The following is a 21,772-nucleotide window of genomic DNA, read 5'->3' on the forward strand; positions in this document are numbered from 1 at the left end:
GCCAAGATAAAGTAGTGCAACCCTTAAAATAGTTCTCTTAAAGGTGGAACGGTTACATACACTGCAATCCTCCCTTTTTAGCTTCAACGTATATATTCCCCATTAAACATAATATCATAACATATATACACGACTTCATGTAAAAACAGTTCACAGATTCAGTCTCTGAGGCGGCGCCTCCTGACTCGGTCCGGATAACGCCTCGGTAGTGTAGTAGTTTCTTGTTGCTGGGGTGACTCATCTAATAGTCCTTCACTGGACTTAACAGCTTGAACTTTCGTAACTGCAGAACCAGCATTGCTGACTTCTAAAGGCTCGAGTACCTTGGGAAGTTTTGCTACTTCCAGCCTGATTTGGCTCAGTTCGGAGGGACCACGTGCGTGACAGCTCAAAGTAGCAGACTGCTTCTCTTCCACTGTAATGTTCGGTAGTTCTTTGACTACCTTTGGCGGAGGCTCTTTAATAGCCAGCCTCGCCTCAGATTTTGATTTCCCTGCAATAAACTGCAGCAAACCGGTCATCTTACAAGTTGTTTGTTTCAGAGTGAGACGATGAATAGTGCCACGATGCTCAATGTCCACCTCTTCAGAAGCATGAAGAATTTCACCATTTAGTATCCATTTTGGAGGCTTCACGTCCGCAACTGAAAGCTCACACTCAAGAATGGCATCACTTGGCTCTGTCACTTCCATATCACATATGGGTTTAATGATGGCAATTGATTGCTCTTCTACATATAACTTTGCTGTGCTTTGGTCATCTATGGCATCGCACATGTAGTTGCCTTCATCTTCAAAAGCGACATTATTAATAACAAGCTTCCTGTACACATCTTCACTCACAATCTCATATTTATTACTGGGATAAATCTCTTTGTCTTGGTAATACCACTTGACAGCAGCATTTGGCCTGGAAACCTTGCATTCGAAAATGACACGATGTTTCACCATGCCAATCTTCTCTCTTAAGGTTTTCACAATTTTAACTGGCAATTCTTTAATTCGAAGCAAAGCTCTGGAAGTAGCGCTTTCAGCAACAAACTTGATCTCTGCAGCATCTTCAGTTTTTGCCTCTGTCACCACTTCCCTGAGTGGCTTTTTACTGCTGACACTGCTCACAAAAGGGTGCTCTTTCTTCTTAGCTTTCAACTGATCGATGAATTTGACATATTCCCTTTCTTGCTCAGCTTTGATTCGTTTGGCCTCATCGCGCAGATGGTTTGTGTGTTCCTGTTCCATTTTCTCAATCAGCTGCTTCTGTTTTTCCAGATTCTCCCACTCTGTGTCAAAGAACTTTTTCTTTGCATTCATCTCTTGCTCAAAACGGCGAATCATTTGTTCTAATTGCTGTTGTAATTTGAAATTGAGTTGAGTTTGAGCCCGGTGTTCCTCAGAAATGTGCATGTCTGTAGACTGGACAGACTCAGAATTCTCTGTCAAACTATGTTGTTGTTGTTCAGTGGAATTCTGTTCTGATACCTTGTTCTCTCCTGAAGCATTTATGCTCTCCTTCGTTTTTCCATCATTAGACTGCAAGTCCATTTTAGACTTGTCTTTTGCACCTGGGCTGATCTTACCATCATCAGTTCCAGAGTCTGAGCTGATCCTGGGTAGTCGGCAACCTTCCTCGCCGTCAAAGAAACTGCACGGCTCGAGTCTTCCCTCGCGATCGGACGTGATGACAGTTCTGGTGAAGTTGTAGTAGTATTCCATATCCTCGTCAGAAGACGTGCTTGGATCATCGGCTCCGTCTACCTGCCCTTGAGTTGACTGCTCTCCTCTTTTCTTCCCTGAAAGATCTCTGTAGAATGGAAAATCCTCTTCACCATATGACTTGTCACCATAAAAGGGAGCCAACCCGAAAAATGTAGTTGAGTGGGCCCGGGCACTGCGTCGGGGGTACCTCTTTTTGTTTGAATCATTATCCTGGGCTTTGTTCCCGTCACCATCCTCCTGTGAAGTCTGGTTTCCGCACTGCAGCACGTGCTTCTGAAACAGGTTTTTCACCCTTTGTTTGTAGACTTTGTTGCACGTTGGACACCTCAGGACTTCCCGCTCATTTTCTGGACTTTCCGTCATTGCTTTTAGGGGGTGCCAGTCCATATTTATTTTCCTGATCCACTCCCGTCCCAGAAGTGGTGGACCTCCCTCAGGTAGTACATATAAGTCCATTCCTTGGTGCTCTTTGCCCTTGTGTCTCACCTTGACTTTTATCCTTCCGATGGGGTATACTCTTTGCCCCGTATATGTCCTTAATACTATCTTCATATTCCGTAGGGGAATATGTGTGAATAACCTTTTGTAATCTTGCTTATTCATGACCGTCAATGCCGATCCGGTGTCCACTTCCATCTTCACCTGGACCCTTGCTATCTGAAGTGTGACCCAGATAGTTTGTCGGTCAGCTTCCTTACTCACATTGTGAATTCTCAGACTACCCAGTTCCTTGCTGTTGGAGTCTGAATCCGAATTCTGTTCATCCGAACTCTTCTCAGCCACCTTGTGTACCTTGCTGCACTTTTCCTGCGGTGACTTTTTGTTGCTGGTCTTCTTTCCTGACCGGCATACTTTAGCTATGTGACCAAGCTTGCCACATTTTCTACATTCCTGGTTTTTAAACCAGCATTGGTTCTGATCGTGTGTTGTCTTCCCACAACGATAACATTTCGTTGTACCCAAAGCCATTTGATCTACGCTGAGTACCGCTGCCTTCAGCTGCATTTCCGCAGTGCCTCTCGCTGCGGCTTCGTGCAATGCTGCAATAGAGACAGCCTTATCAAGTGTAAGATCATTCTCTTCAAGTAGCCGCTTTTGTGTTCCTTCTTTCGACAATCCACACACGAATTTGTCTCTCAGTGCCTCTCTCAGGCTTTCCCCAAACTGACAGTAATTCGCTAGCTTGCGCAGTTCAATTAAATACTCCGCGTTGCTTTCCTCTTTCAGTTGCGTTCTCGCATAAAATTTAAATCGTTCCGCTAACATCAGCGGTGTGGGGTTCAAATGATCCTTCAGGGCAGCAACAATATTAGCGAAAGTCTGATCCGCCGGTTTAGCTGGTGATAGAAGATGCTTCAATAGCCCGTATGTCTTCGCACCCATTGAGTTTAGTAAGGTTAGTGCTTTATCTTCATCCGATATTTTATTTGCCTTACAATATATCTCTATGCGTTCTACATACGTGGCCCAATCTTCAACATCGGGGTCGAAATCGTTGATGTTACCACGCTTAGGCATCCTCGCGATCTTCTTGAGAAACAAAAGAATTATTTTTTTTTTACAAAATGGCGGTTTCCCGCGCTTGTCTTCTTCCCCCGCCTCCGAAAATGGCGGCTTCCCGCGTTTGCCTTTCTCCCCCGCTGGCTGTAATGGCGATTGCCGATTTGCTGCGTTCGCCCTCCCCCAGCGGTTTTCAAATCGTGCCTCCCAGCCCCTCTTGCAGTCCGGCCCTTTCCCCCCGGCTGCGGCTGAGTTCTCCGCGTTTTTTTTTAAATTTTCTCCCGCGCCTTACGCTGACCCGGTCGCTGCGCCTCGCGGCCTCGGTAGTTGCCCGGCCTTTTTTACCGGTCGCGGTCGAGCTCTCTCTCGACGCTGTTGCGTCTCCCAGCCCGCTTGCAGCCCGGTCTTTCGCACCGGCTGCGTTTGCATTCACCGCGGCTTCCGTGCCTTACGCTGCCCCCGTCTCAGCGCCTCTGGCCCCGACTTCTGTCCGGCTCCTTTCCCCGGCCGTGGTCGAGTTCTCTCTCGACGCTGTTGCGTCTCCCAGCCCGCTTGTAGCCCGGTCTCTCACACCGGCTGCGTTCCCGCTTGTCGCCCGGTCTCTCACACCGGCTGCATTCCCGCTTGTATTCACCGCGGCTTCCGTGCCTTACGCTGCCCCCGTCTCAGCGCCTCTGGCCCCAACTTCTGTCCGGCTCCTTTCCCCGGCCGTGGTCGAGTTCTCCACCCTTATATCCTCCGTTTTTTTTTAATTTTCTCCCCTACTCACAGTCAACGTGGCCGACTTGCTTCTCGTCGCTGATCGGCTCACCCACCACCGTGATAGAAGGGACGATCACTGCCTGTTGCTGATGGAAGGCTTCGTGTCAGAATTCTTCCTTCTTCCTTTGCTCTGCAGACCCGAGTCTTTTCTCAGCAGAATGATGAGGGCGGATGCCTCCTCTCGACGCCCGTTAAACTGCCTTGGATGTGTCTCTGCCGCAGGGTAAGATCGAACTCGTCGCCATTGTTAAGTCTGTGTGTTATATTGATAATTACTACACAGACCACAAGAGTAAAACTTAACAGGTCTTTACTGGTTGATGGTCAGGGCGGATCTGCCCAATAAATCATTACACAGCACTTATATACCGGTGTGGTCACCGCCGGTATTTACAGTATACAGCAGCCAAGATAAAGTAGTGCAACCCTTAAAATAGTTTTCTTAAAGGTGGAACGGTTACATACACTACAACCCCACACTCCCAGCCCTGAACCACCCCACACTCCCAGCCCTGAACCACCCCACACTCCCAGCCCTGAACTCACCCCACACTGCCAGCCCTGAACTCACCCCACACTGCCAGCCCTGAACTCACCCCACACTCCCAGCCCTGAACTCAACCCACACTCCCAGCCCTGAACTCACCCCACACTGCCAGCCCTGAACTCAACCCACACTCCCAGCTTTGAACTCACCCCACACTCCCAGCCCTGAACTCACCCCACACTCCCAGCCCTGGAGTCGCCCCACACTCCCAGCCCCGAACTCACCCCACACTCCCAGCCCTGAACTCACCCCACACTGCCAGCCCTGAACTCACCCCACACTCCCAGCCCTGAACTCACCCCACACTGCCAGCCCTGAACTCACCCCACACTCCCAGCCCTGAACTCACCCCACACTCCCAGCCCTGAACTCACCCCACACTGCCAGCCCTGAACTCACCCCACACTCCCAGCTTTGAACTCACCCCACACTCCCAGCCCTGAACTCACCCCACACTGCCAGCCCTGAACTCGCCCCACACTGCCAGCCCTGAACTCACCCCACACTGCCAGCCCTGAACTCACCCCACACTCCCAGCCCTGAACTCACCCCACACTGCCAGCCCTGAACTCAACCCACACTCCCAGCCCTGAACTCACCCCACACTGCCAGCCCTGAACTCACCCCACACTGCCAGCCCTGAACTCACCCCACACTGCCAGCCCTGAACTCACCCCACACTGCCAGCCCTGAACTCAACCCACACTGCCAGCCCTGAACTCACCCCACACTGCCAGCCCTGAACTCACCCCACACTGCCAGCCCTGAACTCACCCCACACTGCCAGCCCTGAACTCATCCCAAATTCCCAGCCCTGAACTCGCCCCACACTCCCAGCCCTGGAGTCGCCCCACACTCCCAGCCCTGAACTCACCCCACACTCCCAGCCCTGAACTCTCCCCACACTCCCAGCCCCGAACTCGCCCCACTCACTTTTGCCCCGAACTCACCTCACACTGTGAGCCCCGATCTCGCCTCACACTCACAGCCCTGGACTCGCCTCACACTCCCAGCCCCGAACTCGCCCCACACGCCCAGCCCTGAACTCGCCCCACACGCCCAGCCCTGAACTCGCCCCACACGCCCAGCCCTGAACTCGCCCCACACGCCCAGCTCTGAACTCACCCCACACTCCCAGCTCTGAACTCACCCCACACTCCCAGCTTTGAACTCACCCCACACTCCCAGCCCTGAACTCACACCACACTCCCAGCCCTGAATTCACCCCACACTCCCAGCCCTGAACACACCCCACACTCCCAGCCCTGAACTCACCCCACACTCCCAGCCCTGAACCCACCCCACACTCCCAGCCCTGAACCCACCCCACACTCCCAGCCCTGAATTCGTCCCACACTCCGAGCCCAGAACTCATCCCAAATTCCCAGCCCTGAACTCGCCCCACACTCCCAGCCCCGAACTCGCCCACACTCCCAGCCCCGAACTCGCCCACACTCTCAGCCCCGAACTCGCCCCACGCTCCCAGCCCCGAACTCGCCCACACTCCCAGCCCCGAACCCACCCCACACTCCCAGCCCCGAACTCGCCCCACACTCCCAGCCCCGAACCCACCCCACACTCCCAGCCCCGAACCCACCCCACACTCCCAGCCCCGAACTCGCCCCACACTGCCAGCCCCGAACTCACCCCACACTCCCAGCCCTGAACTCACCCGACACTCCCAGCCCCGAACTCACCCCACACTCCCAGCCCTGAACTCACCCCACACTCCCAGCCCTGAACTCACCCCACACACCCAGCCCTGAACTCACCCCACACTCCCAGCCCTGAACTCACCCCACACTCCCAGCCCTGAACTCACCCCACACTCCCAGCCCCGAACTCACCCCACACTCCCAGCCCCGAACTCACCCCACACTCCCAGCCCCGAACTCACCCCACACTCCCAGCCCTGAACTCACACCACACTCCCAGCCCTGAACTCACACCACACTCCCAGCCCTGAACTCACCCCACACTCCCAGCCCTGAACTCACCCCACACACCCAGCCCTGAACTCACCCCACACTCCCAGCCCTGAACTCACCCCACACTCCCAGCCCCGAACTCACCCCACACTCCCAGCCCTGAACTCACCCCACACTCCCAGCCCCGATCTCGCCCCACACTCCCAGCCCCGAACTCACCCCACACTCCCAGCCCCGAACTCACCCGACACTCCCAGCCCCGATCTCGCCCCACACTCCCAGCCCCGATCTCACCCCACACTCCCAGCCCCGATCTCGGCCCACACTCCCAGCCCCGAACCCACCCCACACTCCCAGCCCCGAACTCGCCCCACACTGCCAGCCCCGAACTCACCCCACACTCCCAGCCCTGAACTCACCCGACACTCCCAGCCCCGAACTCACCCCACACTCCCAGCCCTGAACTCACCCCACACTCCCAGCCCTGAACTCACCCCACACACCCAGCCCTGAACTCACCCCACACTCCCAGCCCTGAACTCACCCCACACTCCCAGCCCTGAACTCACCCCACACTCCCAGCCCCGAACTCACCCCACACTCCCAGCCCCGAACTCACCCCACACTCCCAGCCCCGAACTCACCCCACACTCCCAGCCCTGAACTCACACCACACTCCCAGCCCTGAACTCACACCACACTCCCAGCCCTGAACTCACCCCACACTCCCAGCCCTGAACTCACCCCACACACCCAGCCCTGAACTCACCCCACACTCCCAGCCCTGAACTCACCCCACACTCCCAGCCCCGAACTCACCCCACACTCCCAGCCCTGAACTCACCCCACACTCCCAGCCCCGATCTCGCCCCACACTCCCAGCCCCGAACTCACCCCACACTCCCAGCCCCGAACTCACCCGACACTCCCAGCCCCGATCTCGCCCCACACTCCCAGCCCCGATCTCACCCCACACTCCCAGCCCCGATCTCGGCCCACACTCCCAGCCCCGATCTCACCCCACACTCCCAGCCCCGATCTCACCCCTCACTTCCAGCCCTGATCTCACCCCACACGCCTGCCCCGAACCCACCCCACACTCCCAGCCTCGAACCCACGCCACACTCCCAGCCTCGAACTCACGCCACACTCCCAGCCCCGAACTCACCCCACACTGCCAGCCCCGAACTCACCCCACACCCCCAGCCCTGAACTCAGCCCACACTCGCAGCCTTGACAACTCTGAGTTTTACCGAAGAAAGAGACCGGCACTGTGTCTTTCCTCTTCAGGTACCCAGAGTATGACGACAGGGGAGTTCTCATCGCCATCTTAGACATGGGAGTGAATCCCAGAGCACAAGGACTCCAGATAACGCGATTGTAGTTCAAGCCTTGCAACGCCTCGGGCTCCCATTCTCAGCACACTAAAAAGAGAACAACTCTCGCGTCGGAGGCCCCGAAGACTTGAGCCACGTAGACTTTCAGTACAATATGTAATCGATCAATCAATCATTTGATTCATTTAATTACAGAAGAATTTCCTATTTTACACTACATTTTGTGTATTTTGATAGTACAGGTAGACTATCCTTTATCCGAAAACCTTGGGACCAGCCGTGTTTCGGATTTCGGAAAATTTCGGATTTCAGAAGGTATTACGGGGCAGCACCCCGTAAGCCACCACATTAATATTTCTGCAGCGAACCTTATGAATACCTGTATTCACACTGAGTGGGATAAATAAAGACTATAAATACTGTAGTATTACAGGGATAAATACTCTAGTACAGTATATTTGTAAGGAAAACATTCAGTAAAACTTCAAACATATACAGGTACAAACTAAGCTAAATACCTGTACATATACATGCAGTAAAGGTACATTACATCTGGCTTGAGGATCTTGGAGAAGAGGGTACATCAGTGTTGTCATCATTGTCATCAGGTTGGAGTCGGACATCTGAAGATGGGCCAGGAACAGGATTCTCAAGTGATGAAGCATGACTACGACAGACGGCCTTTTTAAAGACTTCTTCCAGTGTCATCTGTCTCATTAACATTGGTTTCTGTCTAAGCAGTCTCTCTTTAATTGAGTAAACTTGCATAATCTCTTGCTCACTGATAAATGCACGTTGTTCAAGGCCAGCAATTAACTGATCACACATTGTCACCATATTGTCTATGGGGATTTTTTCACCTGTGTTCACAATGTCATCATCATCATCACTACTGTCCTCATGCTTGTCTTTATTTAACACCATTTCAGCAATTTCCCCATCACTCAACGAATGCACAACAGGTGCATCATTGTCAATGTTCAGCACTTCTTCGATGTCAGCTTCCTCTAACTTAATTACACTTTCGGATGATAAACCTTTGGCGTAAGTGAGGAGGTTTGATATCATCATCTCCTGACTGACAGGAAATCCTTCAAAATCTTCATCTGCAGGTCCATCTTCATGAAACATCGTTGAAGGCCAAAGTCTGTACCAAGCATTTATTAGTGTTGGTTTGTCAACATCGTTCCAAGCATTAGCAACTGTGTAAATGGCATTCTTAACATTGAACTCTTTCAGGAAGCTTTGGATTCCTATGCCTCTGTTGATTGCATCAAGCATAGAGTTCAAAAAAACGTCTTTATACTTGCTCTTCATGGAGCGTAAAATTCCTTGGTCACAAGGCTGTATTAAAGATGTCACATTAGGGGGAAAGTTAATGCCGAAAACATAACTTTTCACAAGAAGTTCAGGAGGGGGATGTGCGGAGCAGTTGTCCAGGACCAATAAAATTTTGCAGTTTTCTTCCAGTCCAACTTGCCTGCAATGACCTCGTGTCGCTGGTACAAAGTGGTTATTGAACCAGTGAGAAAATATTCCTCTGGTTACCCATGCTTTCTTGCTCGCATAATAATGCACAGGTAAATTGCATACACCTTTCAAACATCTCGGATGTTGGCTTTTTCCAATCACTACCAACTTTAACTTGTGTGTGCCTGCAGCATTGGCACACCCAAGAACAGTCAACCTGTCCTTAGCATCCTTAAAACCTGCTGGTGCACTCTCATCAGCCGTTGCTAATGTTTTTCTAGGAACGTAGCGCCAGAACAGAGCTGTTTCATCAGCATTGTAAATTTGTTCAGGACCGAGGTTTTCATCAGATATTATTTTTGCAAATTCATCTATGTAATTTTCAGCTGCTTCATGATCAGCAGAAGCTTTTTCACCACAGATTTTCAGATATTTTATACCATGACGCTTCTTAAATTTATGCAGCCAACCTTCTGAATATTCACACTCAACTTCAATGTTCAGTTCTTCATGGTATATTCTAGCTTGTTTCATGACCATCAAACCAGTCAGTGGCACACGTTCACCTCTTCGTTGTCGAATCCACTCAATCAGCACACGGTCAAGATCTTCATTTTTTGCCCTATGCAATGTTTTCCTACTTTTCATTAGTTTATGGTCATCACTGTCAGTGTAAAACTTCAACAACTTGTCTTTCTGTTTCTTTAAGTCATATACGGTGGTAGTTCCCACACCATATTCTTCAGTAAGACGTCGCACAGACACACCACGATCAAGCTTCTGCAATAACTCCACTTTCTGCGATATCGATAATGAGAGATGCTTCCTTCTCTGCTTCTCACTGTTACCCATAGGGGTATCTGCAGCTCTTTTTAGCATTTTCACAAATCATAAAAAACCAACAAATATCAAAGAGAGCAGCAGGCGCACGTGTGACAGCGCTGAGACACAACTGACACCTCACACCTGCGTGGGTCAAGCATCGGCCGCGTCAGGTCATGTTTTGCGCCACTCGGGTCATGTCGTGCGCACAACTTACGCTCCACGAAAAAACTTGAGGTTTTCGGTTTTCGGAAGTGCGGATAAAGGATAGTCTACCTGTATCTGACTAATATTTGAATTTATGTTCATGCAATGTTTATGCATTGTTTTGTCCAAATTTTTTTGTGTGCGGTCCCTTTAAATTTATGGCGTGGCCATGCATGCGCAGTATCTCTTCCAGCGGCAGGAACTGATGAGCGGCCTGCGCGGGTCCTCGTAATAGGTTCGCGGCTGCACACCTCAGCTAACCAAAGATTGTTAAGTGGCCCTCCAGCCCAAATAATTGCCCACCCCCCTGGTCTAACAGAATGGCAGAACAGGCTGAAGGGGCTGAATTGCTTACTCCTGTTACCCCATATTTACAGCTAGTGACACCGAGGGGGTAGCATTTTGATGAGGAGTAGGAGGACCTAGGATGGAACCATGGGGTGCACTCAAGGTGACTGTGCCGATATGGAAAGAGAAGCCATTGCTGGAGATGTGATGGCTGCATTGGGACCTGTAGGAAAGGAGCCATGTGAACAATGTCACAGAGATGGACCACGTAGCCAAGATGTTTGTGGAGAGAGATGGCGTGGTCGACTCTGTCAGAAGCCACAGAGAGGTTAAAGAGAATGAGGAAGGGTGATGCACCGCAATCACAACGACATTGAATGTTGACCATGTCTCAGTGTTGTGGGAGGGGCAGAAGCCAGACTAAAGGGATTCGAATAGCAAGCTGTGTCAGGTGGGAGCAGTTGTCTAGCATGAAACATGTGTTCAACAGCTGTTTGTGTCTTTTTTTAAAACCTAAAGCCCACCTGGAATCTCTCGTGCTGATGGGGCAGGAGGGGACAACTTGCTCCTTGAGTTCCCCTATTGTGTTTCAGCTAGTCATCAGGATACAGTCTGTGCACCTTGTAGTCTGTGTCCTATGTTTTGAGGTCCATATGATGTATAGCACTAGGCCTTAACTCCTATTTTCTTTTCCACAATATCAAAGTAAGTATTCATTTTTTTGAAAAATGCACTTCAGATTGGATTATAGCAAAATTTAAATGAATGGATAAGTTTTGAGTTCTGCTAAATTATCCTCCCTCCCTGCACTTCTCCAGAGAAATATAACTTCAATTTTTACTCAATAGTAGCAGGACTTGTGAGGTACTGGTCAGGGGGAACACCCCCTCTGATTTTACCTCTGTATGGGGAGACATTGAAATATTTCTGCCCAAGTGGCATAGATCAGGAGCTGAGGGAAATGGGGATGGAACATATTCAGTTCAAACTTTCTTCCAATACTTCTGTCTTGTATTCACGGCAAAAAGAAATCGTTTCCATAAGCAGACAGTCTTCTGTGATTGGAAATCTGTGCTCTTATATGGAATTGCATGTCAAGGATTAACAATAATATACTGGAGATCACATGGGATGCCCGCCAAATTCCCCTGTTTCCTTGAAAATGCAGGCTAATGCATACAGGCTAAAACTAATGGAATTATTTACAGGTTGAATAATATAGAAGCAGCAAGAGTACAGTACATAAACATTCTATAGAATCAGTCCTGAAGTGGTTAAAGTGCCCATTTAGAATGTATTTCCTGTACAATTTAATAGCAATGAGATTTTTGGATGCGGCAGTCCTCTGTGGAGCTTTGTGATGTGATGTTTCATGTGGATGGCATGAATTTCCAGTCCACAAAATTTGGATCTCCAGCCAGAACTGAAGACATGAAAACATTCTCCTTTTCGCTGTTTTTAAGTACAGGCCCTGAAGTCTTGCGTTTGTTTGATCATCATTAATTAAAGACACAATGGTGCAAACTCACGTACAGGATGCTGATGGACAGCTGTTTCCACAATGTCCCAATCTCTCGTGTATGCTAATGATTTGTCCGTGTATAATTTAATTAGGAACCACAGCTCTAGTATCGTGACTAATCTCTAGATCAACCAATCTGGCCTGTTTCTTGTAAACAGGTCTAACTGGTTACATGAATCAATCTCCACTGCCACAGAAATAGTGCAATTCTTTCAGAGATACAGCTGGCAGATACCATTTTTATATAAAATCATTGGACATTACATAAAATATAATACAACATAGGAATTCTTGAGGATAGCAAAATACTGCAGATGCTGGAAATCTTGAGTGCTGGAGTACTGACAGCATTATTTCCATTGAAAATCTGCTCTGTGCATGTTTCCCAAAGGTGTATGTCAAGGCCAGTGTGGCTTCTGAACATGCCTTTGTCACAGTACACTGATGTTGATCTGTTGTTTATTTTATAGCTTATTCTACCCAATGTTAACGTGGAGTTGAAATATTTTGATCTTGGTCTCCCAAATCGAGATAAAACAGCTGACCAGGTGACCACTGAGTCGGCGTTGGCAACAAAGAAATATGGAGTTGCAGTGAAATGTGCCACCATTACACCAGATGAAGCCCGTGTGGAAGGTATATGATTGAGGCAAATTTATTTAAAAATAATTGGTAGCCATTTGGCGACATAATCAGAATTAATAGCCCACCAAAGAGTTTGTTGTCAAAATTCAAAAAGCACATTCAATCTTTCTGCTTTCAATACCATAGATTGTTTTCCCTTTTGTGTGAAATGGATAAATACTGTGGGTGTGTGTGTGGAAATATGTGTCCTTGCCTTTCCAAGCACAAGTGTCCTGTTGTGCATGTTGTTGCCTTGTGAAGTATTCTGTGTGTGTGTGTGTTTGTGCACATGACTGATTTAGTGCCTCGTGAATACAATAATTAGTGATGTAATCAGCCCATTTACTCTTGTGCAATTTTTGCAAATTTTGTGTGCTAATAAAAGGAGTTGGTGTTTACATTCTACACTGAGTTCTGTCTCTCTGAACAGTTGGTGTTTACATTCTACACTGAGTTCTGTCTCTCTGAACAGTTGGTGTTTACATTCTACAGCACTGAGTTCTGTCTCTCTGAACAGTTGGTGTTTACATTCTACAGCACTGAGTTCTGTCTCTCTGAACAGTTGGTGTTTACATTCTACAGCACTGAGTTCTGTCTCTCTGAACAGTTGGTGTTTACATTCTACACTGAGTTCTGTCTCTCTGAACAGTTGGTGTTTACATTCTACAGCACTGAGTTCTGTCTCTCTGAACAGTTGGTGTTTACATTCTACAGCACTGAGTTCTGTCTCTCTGAACAGTTGGTGTTTACATTCTGCAGCACTGAGTTCTGTCTCTCTGAACAGTTGGTGTTTACATTCTGCAGCACTGAGTTCTGTCTCTCTGAACAGTTGGTGTTTACATTCTACAGCACTGAGTTCTGTCTCTCTGAACAGTTGGTGTTTACATTCTGCAGCACTGAGTTCTGTCTCTCTGAACAGTTGGTGTTTACATTCTACAGCACTGAGTTCTGTCTCTCTGAACAGTTGGTGTTTACATTCTACAGCACTGAGTTCTGTCTCTCTGAACAGTTGGTGTTTACATTCTGCAGCACTGAGTTCTGTCTCTCTGAACAGTTGGTGTTTACATTCTACAGCACTGAGTTCTGTCTCTCTGAACAGTTGGTGTTTACATTCTACAGCACTGAGTTCTGTCTCTCTGAACAGTTGGTGTTTACATTCTACAGCACTGAGTTCTGTCTCTCTGAACAGTTGGTGTTTACATTCTACAGCACTGAGTTCTGTCTCTGAACAGTTGGTGTTTACATTCTACAGCACTGAGTTCTGTCTCTCTGAACAGTTGGTGTTTACATTCTACAGCACTGAGTTCTGTCTCTCTGAACAGTTGGTGTTTACATTCTACAGCACTGAGTTCTGTCTCTCTGAACAGTTGGTGTTTACATTCTACAGCACTGAGTTCTGTCTCTCTGAACAGTTGGTGTTTACATTCTACAGCACTGAGTTCTGTCTCTCTGAACAGTTGGTGTTTACATTCTACAGCACTGAGTTCTGTCTCTCTGAACAGTTGGTGTTTACATTCTACAGCACTGAGTTCTGTCTCTCTGAACAGTTGGTGTTTACATTCTACAGCACTGAGTTCTGTCTCTCTGAACAGTTGGTGTTTACATTCTGCAGCACTGAGTTCTGTCTCTCTGAACAGTTGGTGTTTACATTCTACAGCACTGAGTTCTGTCTCTCTGAACAGTTGGTGTTTACATTCTGCAGCACTGAGTTCTGTCTCTCTGAACAGTTGGTGTTTACATTCTACAGCACTGAGTTCTGTCTCTCTGAACAGTTGGTGTTTACATTCTACAGCACTGAGTTCTGTCTCTCTGAACAGTTGGTGTTTACATTCTACAGCACTGAGTTCTGTCTCTGAACAGTTGGTGTTTACATTCTGCAGCACTGAGTTCTGTCTCTCTGAACAGTTGGTGTTTACATTCTACAGCACTGAGTTCTGTCTCTCTGAACAGTTGGTGTTTACATTCTGCAGCACTGAGTTCTGTCTCTCTGAACAGTTGGTGTTTACATTCTACAGCACTGAGTTCTGTCTCTCTGAACAGTTGGTGTTTACATTCTACAGCACTGAGTTCTGTCTCTCTGAACAGTTGGTGTTTACATTCTACAGCACTGAGTTCTGTCTCTCTGAACAGTTGGTGTTTACATTCTACAGCACTGAGTTCTGTCTCTCTGAACAGTTGGTGTTTACATTCTACAGCACTGAGTTCTGTCTCTGAACAGTTGGTGTTTACATTCTACAGCACTGAGTTCTGTCTCTCTGAACAGTTGGTGTTTACATTCTACAGCACTGAGTTCTGTCTCTCTGAACAGTTGGTGTTTACATTCTACAGCACTGAGTTCTGTCTCTCTGAACAGTTGGTGTTTACATTCTACAGCACTGAGTTCTGTCTCTCTGAGCAGTTGGTGTTTACATTCTACAGCACTGAGTTCTGTCTCTCTGAACAGTTGGTGTTTACATTCTACAGCACTGAGTTCTGTCTCTCTGAACAGTTGGTGTTTACATTCTACAGCACTGAGTTCTGTCTCTCTGAACAGTTGGTGTTTACATTCTACAGCACTGAGTTCTGTCTCTCTGAACAGTTGGTGTTTACATTCTGCAGCACTGAGTTCTGTCTCTCTGAACAGTTGGTGTTTACATTCTGCAGCACTGAGTTCTGTCTCTCTGAACAGTTGGTGTTTACATTCTACAGCACTGAGTTCTGTCTCTCTGAACAGTTGGTGTTTACATTCTGCAGCACTGAGTTCTGTCTCTCTGAACAGTTGGTGTTTACATTCTACAGCACTGAGTTCTGTCTCTCTGAACAGTTGGTGTTTACATTCTACAGCACTGAGTTCTGTCTCTCTGAACAGTTGGTGTTTACATTCTACAGCACTGAGTTCTGTCTCTCTGAACAGTTGGTGTTTACATTCTGCAGCACTGAGTTCTGTCTCTCTGAACAGTTGGTGTTTACATTCTACAGCACTGAGTTCTGTCTCTCTGAACAGTTGGTGTTTACATTCTACAGCACTGAGTTCTGTCTCTCTGAACAGTTGGTGTTTACATTCTACAGCACTGAGTTCTGTCTCTCTGAACAGTTGGTGTTTACATTCTACAGCACTGAGTTCTGTCTCTCTGAACAGTTGGTGTTTACATTCTACAGCACTGAGTTCTGTCTCTCTGAACAGTTGGTGTTTACATTCTGCAGCACTGAGTTCTGTCTCTGAACAGTTGGTGTTTACATTCTGCAGCACTGAGTTCTGTCGCTCTGAACAGTTGGTGTTTACATTCTACAGCACTGAGTTCTGTCTCTCTGAACAGTTGGTGTTTACATTCTGCAGCACTGAGTTCTGTCTCTCTGAACAGTTGGTGTTTACATTCTACAGCACTGAGTTCTGTCTCTCTGAACAGTTGGTGTTTACATTCTGCAGCACTGAGTTCTGTCTCTGAACAGTTGGTGTTTACATTCTACAGCACTGAGTTCTGTCTCTCTGAACAGTTGGTGTTTACATTCTGCAGCACTGAGTTCTGTCTCTCTGAACAGTTGGTGTTTACATTCTACAGCACTGAGTTCTGTCTCTCTGAACAGTTGGTGTTTACATTCTGCAGCACTGAGTTCTGTCTCTGAACAGTTGGTGTTTACATTCTACAGCACTGAGTTCTGTCTCTCTGAACAGTTGGTGTTTACATTCTACAGCACTGAGTTCTGTCTCTCTGAACAGTTGGTGTTTACATTCTACAGCACTGAGTTCTGTCTCTCTGAACAGTTGGTGTTTACATTCTGCAGCACTGAGTTCTGTCTCTCTGAACAGTTGGTGTTTACATTCGGCAGCACTGAGTTCTGTCTCTCTGAACAGTTGGTGTTTACATTCTGCAGCACTGAGTTCTGTCTCTCTGAACAGTTGGTGTTTACATTCTACAGCACTGAGTTCTGTCTCTCTGAACAGTTGGTGTTTACATTCTACAGCACTGAGTTCTGTCTCTCTGAACAGTTGGTGTTTACATTCTACAGCACTGAGTTCTGTCTCTCTGAACAGTTGGTGTTTACATTCTGCAGCACTGAGTTCTGTCTCTGAACAGTTGGTGTTTACATTCTACAGCACTGAGTTCTGTCCCTCTGAACAGTTGGTGTTTACATTCTGCAGCACTGAGTTCTGTCTCTCTGAACAGTTGGTGTTTACATTCTACAGCACTGAGTTCTGTCTCTCTGAACAGTTGGTGTTTACATTCTGCAGCACTGAGTTCTGTCTCTGAACAGTTGGTGTTTACATTCTACAGCACTGAGTTCTGTCCCTCTGAACAGTTGGTGTTTACATTCTGCAGCACTGAGTTCTGTCTCTCTGAACAGTTGGTGTTTACATTCTACAGCACTGAGTTCTGTCTCTCTGAACAGTTGGTGTTTACATTCTACAGCACTGAGTTCTGTCTCTCTGAACAGTTGGTGTTTACATTCTGCAGCACTGAGTTCTGTCTCTCTGAACAGTTGGTGTTTACATTCTACAGCACTGAGTTCTGTCTCTCTGAACAGTTGGTGTTTACATTCTACAGCACTGAGTTCTGTCTCTCTGAACAGTTGGTGTTTACATTCTACAGCACTGAGTTCTGTCTCTCTGAACAGTTGGTGTTTACATTCTGCAGCACTGAGTTCTGTCTCTCTGAACAGTTAGTGTTTACATTCTGCAGCACTGAGTTCTGTCTCTCTGAACAGTTGGTGTTTACATTCTGCAGCACTGAGTTCTGTCTCTCTGAACAGTTGGTGTTTACATTCTGCAGCACTGAGTTCTGTCTCTCTGAACAGTTGGTGTTTACATTCTGCAGCACTGAGTTCTGTCTCTCTGAACAGTTGGTGTTTACATTCTACAGCACTGAGTTCTGTCTCTCTGAACAGTTGGTGTTTACATTCTACAGCACTGAGTTCTGTCTCTCTGAACAGTTGGTGTTTACATTCTGCAGCACTGAGTTCTGTCTCTGAACAGTTGGTGTTTACATTCTACAGCACTGAGTTCTGTCCCTCTGAACAGTTGGTGTTTACATTCTGCAGCACTGAGTTCTGTCTCTCTGAACAGTTGGTGTTTACATTCTACAGCACTGAGTTCTGTCTCTCTGAACAGTTGGTGTTTACATTCTACAGCACTGAGTTCTGTCTCTCTGAACAGTTGGTGTTTACATTCTACAGCACTGAGTTCTGTCTCTCTGAACAGTTGGTGTTTACATTCTACAGCACTGAGTTCTGTCTCTCTGAACAGTTGGTGTTTACATTCTGCAGCACTGAGTTCTGTCTCTCTGAACAGTTGGTGTTTACATTCTACAGCACTGAGTTCTGTCTCTCTGAACAGTTGGTGTTTACATTCTGCAGCACTGAGTTCTGTCTCTGAACAGTTGGTGTTTACATTCTGCAGCACTGAGTTCTGTCTCTCTGAACAGTTGGTGTTTACATTCTACAGCACTGAGTTCTGTCTCTCTGAACAGTTGGTGTTTACATTCTACAGCACTGAGTTCTGTCTCTCTGAACAGTTGGTGTTTACATTCTACAGCACTGAGTTCTGTCTCTCTGAACAGTTGGTGTTTACATTCTGCAGCACTGAGTTCTGTCTCTGAACAGTTGGTGTTTACATTCTACAGCACTGAGTTCTGTCTCTCTGAACAGTTGGTGTTTACATTCTGCAGCACTGAGTTCTGTCTCTCTGAACAGTTGGTGTTTACATTCTACAGCACTGAGTTCTGTCTCTGAACAGTTGGTGTTTACATTCTGCAGCACTGAGTTCTGTCTCTCTGAACAGTTGGTGTTTACATTCTACAGCACTGAGTTCTGTCTCTCTGAACAGTTGGTGTTTACATTCTGCAGCACTGAGTTCTGCCTCTCTGAACAGTTGGTGTTTACATTCTACAGCACTGAGTTCTGTCTCTGAACAGTTGGTGTTTACATTCTACAGCACTGAGTTCTGTCTCTCTGAACAGTTGGTGTTTACATTCTGCAGCACACAGTTCTGTCTCTGAACAGTTGGTGTTTACATTCTACAGCACTGAGTTCTGTCTCTCTGAACAGTTGGTGTTTACATTCTGCAGCACTGAGTTCTGCCTCTCTGAACAGTTGGTGTTTACATTCTACAGCACTGAGTTCTGTCTCTCTGAACAGTTGGTGTTTATATTCTGCAGCACTGAGTTCTGTCTCTGAACAGTTGGTGTTTACATTCTACAGCACTGAGTTCTGTCTCTCTGAACAGTTGGTGTTTACATTCTACAGCACTGAGTTCTGTCTCTCTGAACAGTTGGTGTTTACATTCTACAGCACTGAGTTCTGTCTCTCTGAACAGTTGGTGTTTACATTCTACAGCACTGAGTTCTGTCTCTCTGAACAGTTGGTGTTTACATTCTACAGCACTGAGCTCTGTCTCTGAACAGTTGGTGTTTACATTCTGCAGCACTGAGTTCTGTCTCTCTGAACAGTTGGTGTTTACATTCTACAGCACTGAGTTCTGTCTCTCTGAACAGTTGCAGGGCAAGGAGGAGAATTATGCACAATGTGTGCATTTTGTTGTAATCTACTGTAGTTTGAATTGATTTGACAAATGTATTTTTTTTAATGAATGGTTAGTTAGTTATTTTGACCTTAAATGGGAGAGAGACGAAACACTTGCCTTCAATCCACGTTACAAGCAGGTTCTAAATTTGCTTTAAAATGGCAACTGAGGGGCTCCCCGATGGCTCAGTGATCAGTTGTGTCTGAGCCATACAGCCTAGGAAGGTCTTGGTTTTCATTCTCAGTTTAAGCTGAATTAGCTGCTCTTGTTGGGACAGCAATAGGAGCTCTGTGATTCCTGGGTTAGGGAGGTCAAAATGAATCCGGGTATCCACTCCTCACCACTGTCCCATGAGCACTGCTGGGAAGCCCATGTGTGTGTTGGTGAGAAGATCACGCGTGATGTTGACGTCCCTGTGGGGAAATAGCTTGCCGGCACTCACATACATAATGAGCAACAGAAAATGCAGGAAATACTCAGCAGGTCAGGCAGCATCTGTGGAGAGAGAAACAGTTAACATTTCAGGTCGGTGACCTTTCGAACTGATGAAAGGTCACAGAGCTGAAACAGGTAAGTTTGCATTTAAGCTTTTGGACTGGATTTTCTTTATTTTATTGAAGTAGTGGCTTGGTGCAATACATGTTAAAAGGTTTTAGCGATGTCGAATTTCTCGGCCATTGTGATTTTTTTTGGGCTGAAGGCCTTCAAGAGCAATTTAAATAGATGGCAAAATAGAGATTAATACAAGAGAAGACTAATCAGTGGGACAAAAGTAAGGGGCGATGAGAGAGAGAGAATAAAATGTTGCGAGATGTAAAATAAAGCAGGTCAAAGATCTACAGATAACAAATAGACACTAAATGAATTAAGAGCAGCTGACAGATGTGAAGATTCGATATTTAAAAAAATTGGCTCGGTTAATCTGATTGTAATGGGGTTTATCTGTTCTCACAACTCTGCATGAGAATGTAATGTCATTTAGATTAGATATTCTGTCTGTGTGTGATGTTTAAATTTAAACTATCAGTAGAATAAAAGACAACTCTGCATTTCCCACAGTACATGCTGTGATTAGCACGAGAGCAAATGGATTTTTAAAATATTAAGAATCTATTCGTAAATGGTATAATGTGATCGATTTTACTGGGGCACTAAATTATTTTTAATTTGGGATTCAGTTTTTGACTGGACATGATGCTGTGAAGACTGAATAATTATGATCCTATTTACTAATGACTTTTGCTCTCAAACTGGCCAGTGTACAAAGGGAGCACTAGTCAGTTGGTCTTAAATTGGTGGAAACTGCCTGAAATTGACATTGATCATTGGGAAAAGAATGATAGCAGCTTCACAACACTTCTTAAAAATGGTTTTAAAATATCTCCTCTTCCATTTTGTGCTATAAAACTGACCTTCGCTGCATCCACCCACCATAATTGTAATCTTAAATTAACATCACGTTTTACTAAACTGCCAGCTGGTGGTGCTAGTGTGCTTACAGTTAAGTATTGAATGTGCAGCTCTCACTGATCATGGGGTAGAGGATCTGCTTTCTGTGAAAGTTTGAGGCCTAGAAATTCGGTGGGCTGCGCCACCAGTTAGCGCCCAAAGAGGGCACTTAGTGGCTTTAGCGCCACTGGCCACGCCCCCCGCGAAATTTAGCGGGGCGCTAATGGTGGCATTAGCCTGTAGCGCTGCGCCGCCACCGATGATGTCATCGGTGTGCGCAGCGCCCCGCTACCGCCCCGATCGCGGTATTGGGTCACGCCCCCCGCTGTAACGCCGGTCGCAATCTGCGACCGGTTCAGGGGGGCCGACCTGCGGCGGTAGTGGCGCTAATTAAAGGGGAGGTGTGGGGCGGCCATTTTCTTTGCTGGCTGCCTGCCAGCACCTCCTCGCGCCGTCGTCCCCGGCCTCCTGAGCCCCGTCCCCGGGCAGTGCCGGCTGTGTCCCAAGAGCCCGGCACCTCTCCTCGGTGCCGGGCTCTTTTGCCGGCACTTGCGATCTCTGATCGCGTTGGTGCAGGCCCCTCCCCTTTAAGAAGGGGAGGAAGGCCTGCAGTACCGCAGCGCGCCGTGCCGCAGCGTGTGGCGCTGCGGCACGTTGCGCTGTGATATTCAGTTTCAGCGCCCCAAGAGGGATGCGGGGCGCCTCGAGCAGCGCCCCACTTCCGTTTGGGGCGCTGAAACTGAATATCGCGCTGGCGTAATCGGCTCCTTCCGGCGCCCAGGCAAGCTTGGCGCCCATTTCTAGGCCTGAGTATTTCTGACAATGACTGTTCTTACACAATTTTAGCAGAATGTTCGATCTAGTTTCTTGCAATGCTAAAACTGACAAAAGCCCAATTGATAATTTTTCAGAATTTGGACTGAAGAAAATGTGGAAAAGCCCAAATGGAACTATCCGAAATATTTTAGGTGGCACAGTTTTTCGAGATCCAATTATTTGCAAGAACATCCCGCGACTTGTTCCCGGTTGGTTGAAGCCAATCACAATAGGACGACATGCTTATGGAGACCAAGTAAGACTGTTGTTTGATGAAATTTACTGCCTT

General features: G+C 47.3%; 1 protein-coding gene across 6 annotated transcripts in view; it reads left to right on the top strand.

Moving 5' to 3' along the window:
* Positions 1-21,772, top strand: part of LOC147124591 (isocitrate dehydrogenase [NADP], mitochondrial-like) — a 94,142-nt gene that overhangs the window by 36,020 nt on the left and 36,350 nt on the right. For 4 of the 6 annotated variants that reach the window (XM_085990015.1, XM_085990032.1, XM_085990022.1 and 1 more), the window contains exons 3-4: positions 12,569-12,734; positions 21,579-21,739. In XM_085990015.1, coding sequence (XP_085846141.1) covers positions 12,569-12,734; positions 21,579-21,739 — 327 coding nt within the window. The remainder of the gene's footprint in view (positions 1-12,568; positions 12,735-21,578; positions 21,740-21,772) is intronic. The other 2 variants (XM_085990056.1, XM_085990048.1) reach the window with 1 other exon arrangement.

This window comes from Somniosus microcephalus, chromosome 1 (assembly GCF_052327205.1).
Source record: "Somniosus microcephalus isolate GS21.2 chromosome 1, FLI_Smic_1.0, whole genome shotgun sequence".
NCBI classification, from domain to species: domain Eukaryota; kingdom Metazoa; phylum Chordata; class Chondrichthyes; order Squaliformes; family Somniosidae; genus Somniosus; species Somniosus microcephalus.